The following is a 17,324-nucleotide window of genomic DNA, read 5'->3' as shown; positions in this document are numbered from 1 at the left end:
AGGATCATACCCTGTAATCAAGTGGGATTTCTCCCAGGGATGCAAATATGGTTCACCATCTGCACATCAATCAATGTGATACACTGCATTAACAAAGTAAAGGATAAAAATCACATGAGCATCTCAAAAGATGCAAAAAAAGCATTTGACAAAAACTAAACATCCATTTATGATAAAAACTCCGAACAAGTGGGTATAGAAGGGACATTTCTCAATATAATAAAAGCTTTCTAGAACAAGCCACAGCCAAATCATACTCTATGAAGAGTTGAAGGCTTTCTCTCTAAGATCTGAACAAGACAAGGATGCCAACTCTTGCCATTTTTTTTTTAAGATTTTTTATTTATTTATCTGAGAGAGAGAATGGGAGACAGAGAGCATGAGATGGGGAGGATCAGAGGGAGAAGCAGACTCCCTGCCGAGCAGGGAGCCCGATGCGGGACTTGATCCCGGGACTCCAGGATCATGACCTGAGCCGAAGGCAGTTGCTTAACCAACTGAGCCACCCAGGTGCCCCCAACTCTTGCCATTTTTATTCAACACCATATTGGAAGTCCTAGACAGAGCAATGAGGCAAGAAAAAGAAATAAGAGGCATCCAAATTGGAAAGGAGGAAATAAAACTGTCACTATTTGGAGATGGCATAATATTATATATAGAAAACCTAAAAACTCCACCAAAAGACTTTTAAGACTAATAAAAGAATTCAGTAAAGTTGCAGGAGACAAAATCAATGCACAAAAATCTGTTGCATTCCTATACACTAATAACGAGTTCTCAGAGAAATTAAGAAAATAATCTCATTTCCAATTTCATCAAAAAGGATAAAAAACTTAGTAATAAATTTAACTAAGGTGGTGAAAGACATGTATATTGAAAACTATGAGGCATTAATGAAAGAAACTGAAGAAGACACAAATAAATGGGAAGCTATTCCATGCTCATGGATTGTAAGAATATTGCTAAAATGTCCACATAACCCAAAGCAATCTACAGATTCAATGCAGTCTCTATCAAAATTCCAGAGACATTTTTTTGCAGAAATAGAACAATCCTAAAATGTGTATGGAACTACAAAAGACCCCAAATAGCCAAAGCAATCTTGGATAACTTTTCATGGTCTAAAAATATCTCTAAGACAATTTTATATTTATAGATTTCTGTTTTCATAGGGGAAATAGTCCCCCAAAATATTGATTTGAAAGAAAGGGCCTAATTTTGATGAACAAATCTGGTGTACCTGGTGTGTAGATACTACAATTCATGACTACTGAAGTTTACAATTGCCCACAGCAATTAGATTCTCATTGCCACTATGGTTCCTTGACTTGAAGCTGCGTCTCAGTCAACTGTGAGCACTAGAAAAATAGTAAGGTGTAAAGTTAGGGTTCTTGGGGAGACCCCTGTGGGTCTGGTGCTGCACATTCTGGGAAATCAATGCAAGGGAGCTACGACTCAAGAAAAAGGTAAATCTTCTAGGAGACTCAAGGTTTGCATAAGGAAAATTCTCCCTGGATGCCTCCATTCTTCTGAGAGGTGTGACTCCCTCACAGTGAAAGGGAAAGGAGAACAGTAAACACACTTTCTATACATCTAAAGAAAAAGAGAGAGAGAGAGCAGAAGGCTGCAAATCTTTTTCCAGGGTGGTGGTTATTCTATTTGTGACTAGGCTTATACAAACATAATTACTAACGGAAGTGGGTCAAGTTGAAATTTCTGGGAAGCTGGCTTGGGTGGAGTAGGCTGAAACAGAAGTTAGTTGTTTTTATTTTAAACCCTTCTGAACAACGTGATTTTAAAAAAACATGGACATATATTAACATGATATTTTTTTAAAAATTATGAAGAGATTTAAAATTTTAGATTCAGAAGGGACTGAAGGTGCCATCAAATCCAACTCATTTTATGGAGATGTTGTAGTGTCAGGATCAGAAATGTTGGTTCAAAACTAAAAATAATGAATAGAATATATACATACATATAGAACACATATATTCTATTCTGAATTCAAGTGTTCCTAGCTCAGTTAGAATCAATGGGATAGGGTGATACCATTATTAAAGCTTAATCAAGCTATTCTAACTTGATATTCAGGGCACAACACAAGAAATATAACAATGAGAATATATTTGAATTTTCACCAAGAAAGAAAGTCACAGAGATGGCAAGGCACAAAGTAGAAGACAGGACCGCCTCAGTGGGGAGATGCCACGGCGCACTAGAGTTCCTTTTGGGATTATTTAAGTGATTTGCTTGTCTCCTTAAACTTCATCAGTGTTTACACTGTCATGTGTTATCTGTAAAGATATGTTATGATCAGATATATTCTCTTTTTCTCCGAAAGGGAACACCGCATATAAAGAAATCATAAAGAAACAATTTCCAAGTCTTGGGTAATGCTTAGCAATACTTGTTCGCTCAAGCATCTAAAATAGGCTTACTGAAATGAAATTTACCCTAAACCGCTTTCCCACTCCCTTTCTCAAATGTTTAAGTGTAAACAAGTTTAAAAGGCACGATTCTGTTGGAAGCGCCTTTGCTTGGCTCCCTTACGTTATTTCTAAGCCCATCTCTCTCTGTGGGTGGTCTGGTACCTGTGGATTCGCCGGGCCCGAGTGGCCGCGGCCGGGCTTCACCGGGTTGGCCGGGAGGGCCTCTGGCTGTCGCTGCCGCCGGGGCCTCGACCGAGGGGGTGGCCGCGGGCCGGGCGTCCGCCGAGGGTGTTCCGGGACCGCGCGCGGACCGCACCACCTGCCCCAGGGTGTTTGTGAAATCTCGATCCAGCCGTCCGGAGAAGGAGCTGTTTCTCCCCAAAGGAAAGCCAGCTGTAAGTATCTTAAATAGTCCAGACACCAAGTCGCAGCGAGGCCGGGAACCCTTGCTTGACAAACCACCGCTACTTGAAAACAAATTTCTTAATAGTTAAAATTTAAGGGAGCACAAAGGAACGTCTGGTTATTCATTAGAGTTGATTTTTACGAGAAACTGTTGCACAAGACTCCTTGGGAAGAGGCTTGGTACTCGCATCTCCGAGCTCACACGCGGCTAGTTAAGGGAAGACGTGAGGATGTGCGAAATCACAGAATCCCAACGTTCTCTTTTTACCCCTGGAGTCTTCTTATTGGGATGCCAGTAATTGCGGCTCCTAATGGCACAACTGGAAAGGGGACAGAAGAGCACAGCAGGTTTACGGCCTGCCAGCGGGGCTCCGGGCGGGTCGGGGGCCCGCGGCGTTTCCTCGGCGGGTCCCCGCTGCGCGCTCATTAGCGCCCACTCTCCTTAATGGCTTCCTGTGGCTGGATGTTTACTTGTCATTTGTTGTCGCCTTTGTCTCCCCGCTACTGAACCACAGGCTGACCGCAACTTTTCTTTCCTGCCCTGCAGCTTGCTCCTGGGGGTGAACAGGCGCCCCCGCGACCCCCCACCCCGCGCGCCCCGCCAGGCGCCCGCGTGCACCCCCACCTCAGCGCTCCCATGCACCCCACGCGGCGCCACCCCGCGCACAGCCGCCCCCCTGCACCGCCCCCCCAGGCACCCCACGCAGCGCCAGCCCCGCAGCGCTTCCCCGCCTGCACCAAGCCCTCCGCGCCCTGCCCGGCCCTGCATCCACGCACCACAAATACCCGCATCTCACCGCACCCCCGCGTGCACCCCCACCTCAGCGCCCCCATGCACCCCACGCGGCGCCACCCCGCGCACAGCCGCCCCCCTGCACCGCCCCCCCAGGCACCCCACGCACCTCAGACAAGCCCACCTCACCTCCCCCCGCATGCACGCCACTCAGCGCCGCCTGGCGCCCTGCCGCCCCCCTGCACCGCTCCCCGAGGCACCCCACGCAGCGCCAGCCCCGCAGCGCTTCCCCGCCTGCACCAAGCCCTCCGCGCCCCGCCCCGCCCTGCATCCACGCACCACAAATACGCGCAGTGCACCGCACCCCCGCGTGCCCCCCACGCGGCGCCACTGCGCCCCGCACCACCCGCAGCGCCCACGCCGCGCATCGCGCCGGGCCGTGCACCCATCACACGCGCGTGCGCCCTGCCCACTCCCCGAGCGCCCCCCGCGCGCCCGTACCCCGCGCTCTGGTGCTTCCCCGGTAGGACTTAGGGCAAGCTGGGCGCGGGCCGGGAAGCCCTGCACGGGCATTCCCGCTGCCGCACTGTTCTGCGTGTCGCCTCTCAAACATGCGTCATCGTCGTAACGACCCAGGAATTGGGGGGCCCGGACCCCGCAGCGCCTCTGCCCTGGGTAGGTGGGAGCGATGCCAGACCCTGTCAGCCCCTCAGGGACGTGTGAAACGCGGAAAGCCGGACAGGAGGGGACACCCCAACATCATGCCCCCCAAGCCCCTACCCTTGCTGAGGGTCTGCTTTCCGTACCCTCGCAGGCGCTCCTGAAGACTGGCACCACACGACAGGCGTCCCTTTCATTTCGGCGCCATTCTGTTCTGAGCACAGCCCCAGGCACAGCCGTGGTGGATGCAAGTTCTTCCTGCCCAGGGAGGGAGGGAACCTACCTGGGGGGGCCACCGCAGCCGCCACCGAGAACGACCTCACATAGCGAGGAATTGCTTCAGAAATTGAGAGAAAACATTGTCTGATTTGTGCTGACGTCAGTTACATTTGCATCATCATCATCAAAAAAAAAAAACCCAAAAAACCCCAATCTTTTTAGAGCCCTTTGTTCCCTGATTTTATTCTCCTTGAACTGAACACGGGAAATTCCACCCCCGAGTTAAAAATCCCTAATTAGTTTTTCTGGGCTGTCCTCCTTCTTTTAAAGAAGCTGCTCCATATATCTAGTTATACTTCCTAAAACATGCCTTATTAGTGTGACATGTCCTTCCAGTTTCTAAGAGATGAAATAATATTTAGAAGAGGTGAGAATCCTGATGCCATCATTTATTACCATAGCAGCATATTCCTGAGTGACAATTGGTTTATAGTGTATGGTAATTCTAAAGTCTCCCCGTCAAAGGGAGATAAAATTAGAAATTGAATTGTAAAAGACAGTTGTCTTTATCTACTTCCTCTCACTGTCCTCAAGGCTACTCTTCCCCTCTTTTTCCTTTTTGTCCCTAATGCTCTCCTATGCTCCACCAGCATCTTCCAAAGAAGTGCCCTTACATTAACTCCTAGCTACTACTATTGAGGATAGAAGGAAGAGGAGAAAGAGGAGAAAGAAAAAAAAAAAAAAAGTCCAGTTTACGTCCCTTCAAATTGTTCCCTTTAATTTTTAAATACAAATGAACCCCTGGAATTTAAGGACAGAGACTTTCAAAGGTATTACTCTTTTGGGGTCAATTACTGTTGAAAATAACACTTTCCTAATCAGATACCTGTAAGGTATCCACATGTTATACTCTCGATGCTTAGAAATGGGATTTTAAATTCCTAATTATCTGCTGACTTATAATTTGTCACTAAAATATCATTGAAATACAATTATTGTTCTCTCTGAAAATAAGATTACAGAGTTGCCAAGGGAGTTGGCCAAATGTGGACCCTTGAAGAACGTGAGCCCCTTTGAAGAGTTTTGGAAGCTGATTCAGGAAGAAGCTTGTGGAACAGAAATCCAACAAAAGCTCCAGAATATAAAATTTAAAAGTTTGTATTTTTCCTATTTGTTTCTTCTGGATTTTGATAAGTGTTTTCACTTTTTAACTGAGTCCTGGGAAGTAGTGATATAATCTGCCTTCCAGTTAGTTTAACGTTACAGGTGGGGTGTTTTTACCAGATTTTCGAAGTGTCTTTTTGAAACTATGTGGATTTCAATATCATTTTTTAAATAAATAGGCGCTGTAAAATCGTGCTTATATGGTTGATATTTCCTTTAGTGAACTAACGTCCGTGACAGCAATAATCGAGATCCAAATCTCAGGGTGAGAAAAAACTGCACACTTTTTCCCTCAGTACCTGGGCTGCCTCTCTCACCAGAGTGAAGAAATTCATTTCAATAAATGTTGGGCATTTCCTCCTTGCTAAGTACTGTGCACAAAGACATGCGATAAATAGCTGAGGGATGAAAATCTAGTGTTCCCAAAAACTGTTTGAGGTTTGAGAACATGAGATTTTAAAGTAGGGCTGCAAGAAATTTTGTAAGTTAAATTTACTTTGTCGAGTCCTATAACACCGCTCATATCCCACGGTGGGTTTCATCCCAATGGTATCATAGACACTCATGGAAGCGTAGCTGTTAAGCATGTAGGAGACGCCAGTGGTGGGAATGTGAATGAAACTCTAACCAACACCACTGGGTGGCTTGCGATGCTTTCAGATGAATGCGTTGGATCGAGTAGCCCATGGAAGAGCTTCACAGGGTTGGGAGACGGATCCCACCTTCTCTGAGGTCTGTAGCGCTTCAGGGTGAGCGAAGCGCCCTCAGATTCTCGCATAAGTACTTATTAGATGTTCCCCATGCCAGGTACGGGTGTAGGCCATGCCGGACAGTGAACATGACCGGCTGATAGTCACAGCTTTTCCTTTGGGCAAAATGCTAAGGCAAAGTATGTTTAGGTGAGCATCATCTTTTATTAGCTACGCATTCATGTTAATATCTTGCATGAATAGTCTAGACTCTCTTTTCCAACCTATGTTCTGGGTTTTATAGACAATGTCATCTTTCACATTACCCCAAATATTGTTACGTGCTGTTTCCATAAAAATGTCTAAAGACGTTTTGCTCAAACTTGCAGATTTCTTCCAAAATTTGGGCACTTAATCCATTAACACAAAAAGTTGACTTCCAGAGAAGATTTAAACATTCTTAGTAAATTAACTTTTTGTTTTTTAGAACAGAAAAATTCAAGGGCAAATTGTGGTGAGGTGTGTCGGAGCAAAAGGGCCTGTCGCTTTTTCATGTGCACGCAGAGCTCCCAAAGGGCGAAGGGCGGGGTGGTGTGGGAAGCCTGCTGAGAAAGCTCCTCCACCTGGGAATTCAGGGCGAGGGGCCAGTGCTCTCCAGTGAAAGGAAGCAAGGAGGGACAAAGGAGGGACAGTTTGGATCTGGTCATTGCGGAATGAATGGCTTACGGCTGTTCACTCTGACGTGCCCATTTATATATGTAAACGAGACTTAAATCCTGGGAACACACAGACTGTGGATCTTTTTGGGTGGACACAGAAACTGGGACATCTGAATGAAGGTTTAAATTAGAGATAGAAGGCACAAAAAACCCCCCAAACAATGGTTCTCACTCTTGAGAGCACATAGGTGTGCAGGTGACATAGGGAGGTTCTGTGATGGGCTCGGAAGAGTATCTGTTGTCAAAACATTTCTTTCCACCATTAGCAAGTGTTCTATGTTTTCTAATAGATCAGTGTGAGGAGACGCCCCAACCACTGGAAATCTCCATCATCCATCTGGTCATCATGGAGCTGTTGCAATCATGAGACCAGACCTCCGTATGTGATGCCAAGGAGTCTGAGCACCCAAGTTAGCAGCCTGTTCATAAACATTCACAAAAGAAAAATAGTAACATTTTCTAGAAAACACAGGACCTTGTTCCAAATACAAATGCTGTTTACTATAATTTTGGAATATTTAAATGCTACATATAAAATGTGCTTTTTGTCTCTACCAAAATAAGTTTAGTTTTTCTTGGAATTTTAAGAATTGAAACATATTGATATAATTTTTGATTTTTATACAGTGATAAATAAAAGATCTACCAGCATTCATGTATGTAAATAATATTATTAAATATTGAAATCCCAGAATAAATTTTGAAAGAAAGGGCTGTGAATTTCCAGTTTTGTGGCAAAAGAATGCATTTATTGTTCAAATATTAAAGTTGATCTTAAATATTAAGCAAAGTATCTCAATGTGAATTCATATTCCTTTCTATTTATAGGGTAGTGAAAATGTATAATATCAGATGCTACACTGTGTTACTACGTGAGCAGATGCGTCCTTGATAACTTTAAAACATTTCTTTCCAGTGTCTACTCCTAGACCCTGGGCTGCTCCTAAGACAAGAAAAACCAGGCGGATGGTCAACGCCAGTCAGAGGGAAGAGGTGAGATTTCTCATACTGATGAAAAATGTGTTTTCTAACACTCTATTTTAATTCCACTAGGGAATATTTTTTGTGTGTCTACTATGTTCCATGATTTTTAGTTACTTAGAATTAAAATATTCATTTCAGCAAAATGGTGAGTGTAATAAACATTTTTAAATTCTTATTTTATGCAAAGTAATGCTTTGCATCATCCAAATAGTTTTTATTTGGGTGATCTAAAAGAGGACAGTCATGGTCCCTGCTTCTGAGAGTGTATCTGGGGAGATAAAACCTACTAAAAAATGGCACAGGGAGAGTAGCAAAATTACCAAGTAGAAATACAGGTTTGGAGAGGAAGAAAATAACTTAGGCTTGTTCCTTATTATATAAAATCAGGGTGAAAATGAACCAAGGAGTTTCTCTATACACAGCAGGTTTAGTACGGTCTGAAAGGGTTTGCTCTTCCAGAAAGGAGAGTGCTTGTCCCGGTGTGTGTCTGGTTTCCTGAGCTGGTTTTAACTGGTGTGGCTCTTGAAGTTGCTCCCTGGTCGCAGGGGTCGGGGATTTGGGGATGCTTTTCTTCTGACAGGTGCTGTGCTTCCATTGTTCTTCCTTCGCTATTCTGTGCATCTCCATTCCTTCTCAGAGTGGTGTTTTGCCTGTTATTCCAAAGCTAGATGGCACGATTTGGAAATTAAAGACTGAAGGATCTAGGATAGAATGTAGAGTATTATGAAGTGCATTTTTGTACCTGCACTTTGCTGGTTAGATTTCAAACCTAAAAGAAATTTTTTGCCTTGGTTCATAGTGTTGGATTTTTTTTTTTTTTTTTTGCATATTTGCACCTGGTGGCAGCAGTGAAGGGAAGGCTCTGTCTTGGAGTAAGAAAATCTGGGTCCATCTCCTTATTTTTTTCCTTTTAAAGTGGTCTGAGCAGGTCGTCAGGCCCCCTGAGTTCATCTAGAAATGGTGATGATAATGCCTATTTTGTGAGCGGAACCTGATGTGAAAGTGCCTGGCATAATTCCTTTTAAAGATAAAAATGAAGAATGTATGCTGTGTAAAGCATGTTTTATTTTATTGTGAATGGTTTTATCATTTTTTTTTCCTGAACCACCTGGTAGGTTGTGTCTTGAACTTTTCCTTCACCAGCAAATCGTTGGGGCACAGATGATAGCCCCAGCCATCGGGCAGGTGTTTGGGGTTTGTTCTGTTCGCCCGGTGGGGCCTGGGCCAGCATACGGTTTACTGTGCCCTCTTAGATGAGCTGAGGAGGGCTGGCCCTTCACACCCGGGTGCAAGAGCACATCACTCTCAGTCTGCTAGACAGGGCAGCATTTTTGGGGCCCCTTTGTCAGATGGTTGGAGATGGCTGAAAGTTTAATTTGCAGCAAATGTTTGTCTTATGTATGGCATTCGCTGCAGGAAAGACAACATGGTCTCATGACTCCAGACTCTGAAGTTCCATTTAACACCTTTCAATCAAGATAAGTCTTACACATTAAACTAGGAAAGGTGGTTTTCTCTAATAATGTTAGAAATGTGGAGCTTTTGAAAAAAAAAATCACTATCTGCCTGAAAGTAAGACTTCATTGTCTCTGGAGAAGTTGAAGAAATTACAACTGTCTTTGATGTAAATGATTTCTGGTCACCCCCTCTATTCAGAGAAGCACTGAAAACACTTTCTTTGTCCCCACATCCATGCATGTGTATAGAAGCGGTTCTGCTGCAGTGGGGGAGATTTGGTAGACAACTTACAGGATTTCATGCACGTTTCAAGGCAAGAATGAAAATATTGTCCCCTTTTCAAAAGAAAGCTGGACTGCATAGTAAAGCTCTAGAAACTTCCGCACAGGAAGGACTCAAACAGGTTTACTGAGCCCAAAGACACGTGTAAGGGGAGCGTAAGGGTCCTCAGACACTTGGGGTTCTCATGTGGGTTTCATATTATTTCATATTCCAAAAAGCATATTTCAGATGTATTTCATATTTTTCCTAAGTAGCTTCAGAGACCAGACTAAGACCAAAGGGAAGGAATTACAAAGAAGTAAATTTCAGTTCAATATGAGATGGAATTTTTTTAATGACTAAAGGTGTACCCTTGCTCCAGGCTAACTTTGGGTAGCTTGGAAGTGTGTAAGCCTAAACTGGACACCACCATCCACCTTTCCCCCGTTCTACCTCCCTCCCCGTACCCTACACCAGGGATTTTGGTTTTGAAAGAGAGGTTCACCTAGGCAGATGCTAACGTTTCTCCTGATTCAAAGTGTATAATCATCTAGATACAGAGAAAAAACAACTAGAAAAATAACACACGGTGTGAAAAACAAACGTACTATATAGAAAACTCCTATTCAGAAGACTGAGTATAGATGCTAGTTAATAAACCCAAAGCCACACTACACATGCAAGGCTTATTAATGTGTAATGATTACAGTTTTCCATTTTACAGCTTTTTAGGAGATGTTAACATTACTTTATATGTGAAAAATAATCACCACTAAATTTAAGTAAGACTTATTTTGCAGGCATCAATCTGCAATATCACAGTGCCATGGGAAAAGGCTCCAGAGAATAGACTAAAAATTAAAAATGTCCTACATAAAATATTATAATAAGGAAAAAAGAGTTTTAAGCTCATATTTTTTTAAAGGTTTATTTATTTGAGAGAGAGAGAGAGCAAGTATGAGTAGGGGGAGGGGCAGGGGGAAAGGGAGAGAGAGAATCTCTCTGAGCACAGAGCATGATGTGGGTCTTGATCTCATGACCCTGAGATCATGACCTGAGCTGAAACCAAGACTCAGACGCTCAACTGACTGAGCCACCCAGGTGCCCTGGGGTTTAGCTCATATTAAAGCAATAAGATGTAGCTAGGCAAATAACAAAAATAATAACACTATGTATTTAATATGATATTTCAAGCATTGTACCTGGATTATACTAATTAATCTTCATACAAACCCTGTGAGATGGTGTACTATTTTTTAGTAAATCCATTTTGCAGATGAGGAAATGGAAACTTAAGACAATTGACAACTCACTCACACAGGGTACCCAGTTAGCATGACATGAACCCAGAATCCAAATCCAGCCTGTCTCCAAAGCCTGTTAACCTAGCCATACCTATCTAGGGTAGAGCACAAAGTTATCAGAGAACATGCAACAAATGTACAGAGAAGCCTTTCCTTGTGACCAGTGAACATTAGTCCACCAATTTCATTAGTAATGTTTATTAGTAAAGTGATATAAATCACAAGAAAAGACAACTACAGGGCGCCTGGGTGGCTCAGTTGGCTGAGCGACTGCCTTCGGCTCAGGTCATGGTCCCGGGGTCCTGGGATCGAGTCCCGCATCGGGCTCCCTGCTCCGCGGGGAGCCTGCTTCTCCCTTTCCCACTCCCCCTGCTTGTGTTCCCTCTCTCGCTGTGTCTCTCTCTGTCAAATAAATAAATAAAATCTTTAAAATAAAAAAAAAAAGAAAAGACAACTACAGACCAATATCTCTCTTGAACATAAATGCAAAAATTCTCAACAAAACAGTAGCAAATCAAACCCCCCAAACATAAAAATAATTATATACTATAATCCGTTGGGCTCTATCCCAGGTATGTAAGGCTGGTTCAACGTTTGAAAATCAATTGATGTAATTCAGTACATAAACAGACTGAAAAAGAAAAATCACACGATCATATCAGTAGATGCAGAAAAAAACATTTGACAAAATCCAACACTCATTCATGATAAAAAAAAAAAAAACCCTCTCAGTAAACTAGAAATAGAAGGGAATTTCCTCAAAATGATAAATATCTGCAAAAACATACGTTAAGATCACACTTAATGGTGAGAAATTCAAGGCTTTCTCACTAAGATCAAGTACAAGGCAAGTGTCCCTTCCTATCATTACTTTTCAACATTGTACTGGAAGTCCCTATTTTTGCAATTAGATAAGAAAAGGAAATAAAAAGTATACAGATTGACAAGAAAGACTTAAAACTATCTTTGCTCACAGACGACATGATTATCTATGTAGAAAATTGAAAGAATGGACAAAAAAACTCCTGGAACTAATCAGTAATTATAGTGTAATTGTAGGATACAGGGCTAATACACAAAAGTAAGTTGTTTTACCATAGGCTAGCAATGAACAAGTGAAATTTGATATTAAAAACACAATACCTTTACATTAGCATCCCTGCACCCCTCCCCCCCCCAAAAAAGAAATAAAGAAATACTTAGGTATTAGAGTTAGGTATAACTCTAACAAAATATGGACAAGTTCTATATGAGGAAAACTACCAAGTTCTGACAAACAAAAACAAAAGAACTAAATAAATGGAGAAAGATTTCATGTTCATGGATAGGAAGACTCAGTGGTGTCAAGATATTAGTTCTTCCCATTGATCTATAGATTCGGTGCAATCCAATCAAAATCCCAGCAAATATTTTTTCAATATTAACAAACTGTTTCTAAAGTTTATATAGAAAGCAGAAGACCCAGAATAGTCAATACAATATTGAAGGAGAAGAACAAACTTGGAAGACTGACACTACCCTACATCAATACTTACTATAAAGCTACAGTAATGAAGACAGTGAGGTAGTGGAGAAAGAACAGATAAATCGATCAGTGGAACAGAGTAGAGAGCCCAGAAATAGACCGGCAGAAATTAGTCAACTGGAGCAAAAGCAATACAATAGAGCAAAGATAGTCTTTGCAACAAGTGGTGCTGGAACAATAGGAGATTTGCATGCAAAAAATGAATCTAGACACAGACCTTACATCCTTCATAAAAGTTAACTCAGATGCATTATGTACTTAAATCTAAATGCAAAACTGTAAAACTCCTAGAAGAAAACAGAGGAGTAAACCTATATGCTCTGGCATGGTGATGACATTTTAGGTACAATACCAAAGGCATTGTCCACTAAAGAACTAATTGAAAGCTGGTCTTTATTAAAATTAAAAACTTCTATTCTATGGGGCACCAAGGTGGGTCAGTCAGTTAAGCATCCGACTCTTGATTTTGGCTCAGGTCATGATCTCAGGATCATGAGATGGAGCCCTGCACTGGGCTCCGTGATGCACATGGAGCCTCCTTGAGATTCTCTCTCCGTCTCTCCCTCTGTCCTTCCCCACTTGTGTTCTCTCTCTCTTAAAACAAATAAACAAAACAAAACAAAAAAGGCTTCTACTCTAAAAGACAATGCCAAGAGAATTTAGAAGACAATCCACAAGATGGAAAGAATGTATTTGTGAAAGACACATCTGATAAAGGACTATAATCTCAAATATACAAAGAACTCATAAGACTCAACAATAAGAAAACAACCCAATTTAAAAATGGACCAAAGACTGTAAGAGATCCCTCACCAGAGAGAAGATATATAGATAGCAAATAAACTATGAAAAGATGGTCTGGAACATATGGCATTAGGGAAATGCAAATTCAAACAATGAGATACCACTACACACTGATTAGAGTGGCCAAAATCTGAATGCTGACAGCACTAAATGCTGACAAGGACTTGGAGCAAGAAGTCTCATTCACTGCTGGTAGGAAAGCAAAATGGTGCAGCCACTGTGCAAGACAATTTGGCAGTTTCTTACAAAACTACACATGCTCTTGTCATACGATCCAGCAATCACGCTTCTCATTATTTACCCAAAGGAGTTTAAGACTTATGTCCACAAAAGCCTGCACACAGATGTTTATAGCAGCTTCATTCATAATTGCCTAAACTTGGAAACAACCAAGATGTCCTTTAGTAGGTGAATGGATAAATAAACTGTGGTCCATTCAGGCAATGGAAATGCTAGAAAGAAATGCGCTATCAAGCCATGAAAGACACAGAGGAACCTTAGATGCATATTATTAAGTGAAAGAAGTCAGTCGGTAAAGGCTACGTGTTGTATGATTCCAACTATATGACATTCTGGAAAAGGCAAAACTATAGAGACAGTGAAAAGATCAGTAGTTGATGGGGATGGGGGTACAGGGGCAAATAGGCAGAGGACAGAGGAGTTTTAGGGCCGTGAAACTATTCTGTTTGATATTATATTGTTGACTGTATGTTATTACACATTTGTCTAACCCATCGAATGTGCACCATCAAGGGTGCCAAGGCAAGCTATGGATTTTGTGTCAATGTAGGCTCGTCCTCGGTAACAAATGTACCTCTTTGGTGAGCGTTGTTGATTATGAGGGAGGCTCTGGGAAATCTCTGTACCTTCCTCTCAATTTTGTTGTGAACCTAAAACTGCTCTAAAAACAAAGTCTTCATTAAATACAAAACAAGACTGTAAGCCATAGAACACAACATTTATATGTATGCTGAGAATAAAATGACGTCTTTCTAAACTGTCCAATTAAAAAAATGTTATAATATGACTCTGAAGTCTGCAAAGTCCCTTCCTAATCATTGCTTTTTGCTAGATGTAAGTATTTTCACCAGAAACCTTTCTGCAGGAGGACCCTTCAGGTGAATTTGGAACTCGGTGGGTGCAGCTCGCACCTAGCTGTGAGAAAGCCTCTTGGCCTTTTATCTGGCCCTTGGGTCTCTGTTGGCCATGGAGCTCCTGTTTGGTTTGCCTGCATTAGGGCAAACATATCTTTGACTCAACATCGTTACTCAATAGCTGGCCAAGGAGGAATTGTTCACAGAAAGGCGAGAAAAAAATAAAACTGAAATGAGGCAAGACCGTTTTTAACAGGAGAAGGAAAAGTGCCACTTGAAATGACATCCAAAATGAATTTAAGGTGATTGCTCTAACAATTTGTCAACAGAGAAGACAAATAAGTGTAGACAAGCCATGCTTTACGGGAAAGACGATGGAGAAAGTTAAAGTGGGAGAAAAGGATGGAACATATCTGTGGAAACCAGTGTGTCCAGATTTACAGTTTTTTCCTATCTAGTTTCATGTTTTCTTTCTAAAACCATGTGGCACGGGGTTGTGGTTTTTATCGGCAATGTGATCCAAGAGGGCGTGTGACTATGGTCGCGGGTGTGGGAGCTACGTGAAATGTAACCACTCGGCCTTAATTACTTGAACTTCAAAAATCCTGGAAAGAATGTCCTCGAAATATTGAGGCCAGGTCACGTGGTTTGGGGGCAGCTCAGGCTCATGTGGCCATAGGTCCCATCTGAGATGCCACGAGTCACCTCGCAGAAACTCAGTGGCGCTTTCAGCAGAGTAGGCTTGGGATTTGATTGGCCACAAAATATAAATGTCCGGCTGCGGTGGGAGCTGCCCCCTTCAAAGTCAAAGGTTGGGCTGCTGGTTGAACTATGTCGGGAGTTCACTTGCCATTGATCGCCAAATACTATATTTTATTATCACCGCTTGATTTTTCTTTATTACCGAATGGTTATGATCACAGACCTTGCCTCTCGGAGATGGGGCAGCTTGGCTTTCCGCTGCTTGGGAGCCACTCTGGAGGTCTAGGACAAGCTTGTCCATAGTGTTGCTGTAAATCAGCCTCTCTGTCAGCTCCTTGGCCTCTTAACACTGCACCCGGGACCAGAGCGCCGTGCTCGCTCGACGAGGGGATGATATAATGCACGGACGTGGGAGTATTAGCAAATCTGGGCATTCTTACATGTGTTGGGACAGATCCGCCCCATTATCAGACACCACACACCCAGTCCCTTACAAGACACTGAGTCAGTGAGAGTGGCCCTGACCAGCCCAGCACCCACTGGGAGCTTCTTAGAAATGCAAATTCCCCGTGAAACTCTGGGGTGGGGCCCAGCAGTCTGTTTTTAACAAGCCCCCGGGGTTCTGATGCGGCTGGAGTGTGAGGAAAAGGGCCCTCGGCAGTAGCCCCTGCTTGGGGTTTTGCTGTCCCGATTTAATTGTTCCGCTCTTGGGTCTTGTAAGGAGGGACTGCCTGACCGTAAGTAATGACCCCAGAGCTTGTGTCTGAAGGTGATTCTTCTCTGTTTTGAGCCGGGACCGGAGGGTGGGGTTAGGGATGGGGGCCCTGCCTGTGCCTTGCTGCAGCTCACCTGCACCCTAACGAGCTGTCAGGTGGCCTGGGCTCTGAGCCCTTTCTTCCCTGGCGGGCGTGGATTTGCCCTGGCCAGGCACCTGGTGACCAGTGGCACATATTTGTGAGAAATTCATTTGCGATTAAGCTGTTTTACTCTGTGCTAAGGCTAACCATGACTTTGTTAGCCCCGAATCTAAGCCCCAGGGCTCCAGGGGCGAACCTGCTAAGGTGCATCTCCTACTGGCCCAGCTCGGGGAAGACAGGGGAGGAGACTTATCTTTGCGGTGTGAACAAGCGTTTGTGTGAATCAGCTGTTTAGCACTTCCTAGAATTCAGGGCCCAGGCCCACGGAACACAGGGCAGGGACTGAAACTGGCTCCCGGAGGAGTTGTAGAGTGCTTCAACATGGGATGAATGGCACGCAACCTGCATGCTCAGTAGGTCTTCTACTTAGTCTTCTTCGATCCCGTGTTAGCAAGAACAGCTGGGATGTGCAGAGTATCTGTGCTACGGGGGGATTCCAGCGAACTTTCAGAGCACGTGGTTGGCTTCGTAGTTGCGCCCAGACCTTTGTTGTGCTGTCCAGGTAACTGCGACCCGTGGACGCATCTCCACACCCTCTGCCGCGTGAGATTTAGAACTGGTGCTCGTCAGGCTCCAGATACACGTCACTGGTGCAGGTGAGGGGGGAATTAGGCAGAGAGGAAGGAAGGGGAGGGGAGGAGAGCAAAACACAGGAAACGAGGAGCCTCTGTGTCCTCTTGTTGAGCTGGTTAGAGAGAGATTTCCTAAAACGGAGATCGGGGAGGCCCAGGGCCATCTAAGAGAATTTACAAACTGCTGGTCTTCAAAGGGCCAGATTTGAACCTCTGTTTTCCGACTCTGAATAAAGACCGTCTTCAAAGCACCATGTTTGTGGGCATAGAGTAGGTGCCAGGTAAAAGATTCCCTGACTGAGTGAAGGACTCCTAGGGAAAACCAAAGGAATCATGGACCTAATTTCCCAGTGAGGCAGGCGGAGCACCAGCTGGGTCCCCTGGAAATGAGCACCGTGGTTCTGGGCCCAGAGCTGTCGGGAGCAACCAGGAAGGGGTCTGGAGCAGCGGTGATGACCCGCTGGAGGAGTCTGTCCTCTGCCCACCTTTGTAGACATCAGTAACCTGGCTGCCCGAGTGGGCAAAGGCCCTTCTCCCTGGGGGAGTGTCCAGGGAGACGTGAACTGGGGTTGGTGGCTGTTCACGGTTGGAGTCCCCGTGACGCTGCCCTCATAATTCTCCCGTTCAGGGTTGGGTCCCCTTTGTGAGCCAATAAATAGAGCCTGCTTCTTGGGAATGAGAA

At 43.9% G+C, this 17,324-nt stretch overlaps 1 protein-coding gene across 2 annotated transcripts in view; it reads left to right on the top strand.

Annotated features, from left to right (window-relative positions):
- The window catches only part of LOC123836817 (uncharacterized), a 93,511-nt gene that overhangs the window by 37,413 nt on the left and 38,774 nt on the right, over positions 1-17,324 (top strand). Inside the window, exons 2-4 of one of the 2 annotated variants that reach the window (XM_054505642.2) lie at positions 5,465-5,603; positions 7,312-7,431; positions 7,938-8,014. In XM_054505642.2, coding sequence (XP_054361617.1) covers position 7,431; positions 7,938-8,014 — 78 coding nt within the window. In that variant the 5' untranslated portion in view covers positions 5,465-5,603; positions 7,312-7,430. The remainder of the gene's footprint in view (positions 1-5,464; positions 5,604-7,311; positions 7,432-7,937; positions 8,015-17,324) is intronic. The other variant, XR_010413851.1, reaches the window with a different exon arrangement.

The sequence above is a fragment of the Mirounga angustirostris genome, unplaced genomic scaffold, assembly GCF_029215605.1.
Source record: "Mirounga angustirostris isolate CCGP_5_RB_7025 unplaced genomic scaffold, mMirAng1.0.hap1 SCAF_8, whole genome shotgun sequence".
In the NCBI taxonomy this organism is placed as follows: domain Eukaryota; kingdom Metazoa; phylum Chordata; class Mammalia; order Carnivora; family Phocidae; genus Mirounga; species Mirounga angustirostris.
This window is presented reverse-complemented; position numbering and strand designations above follow the sequence as displayed.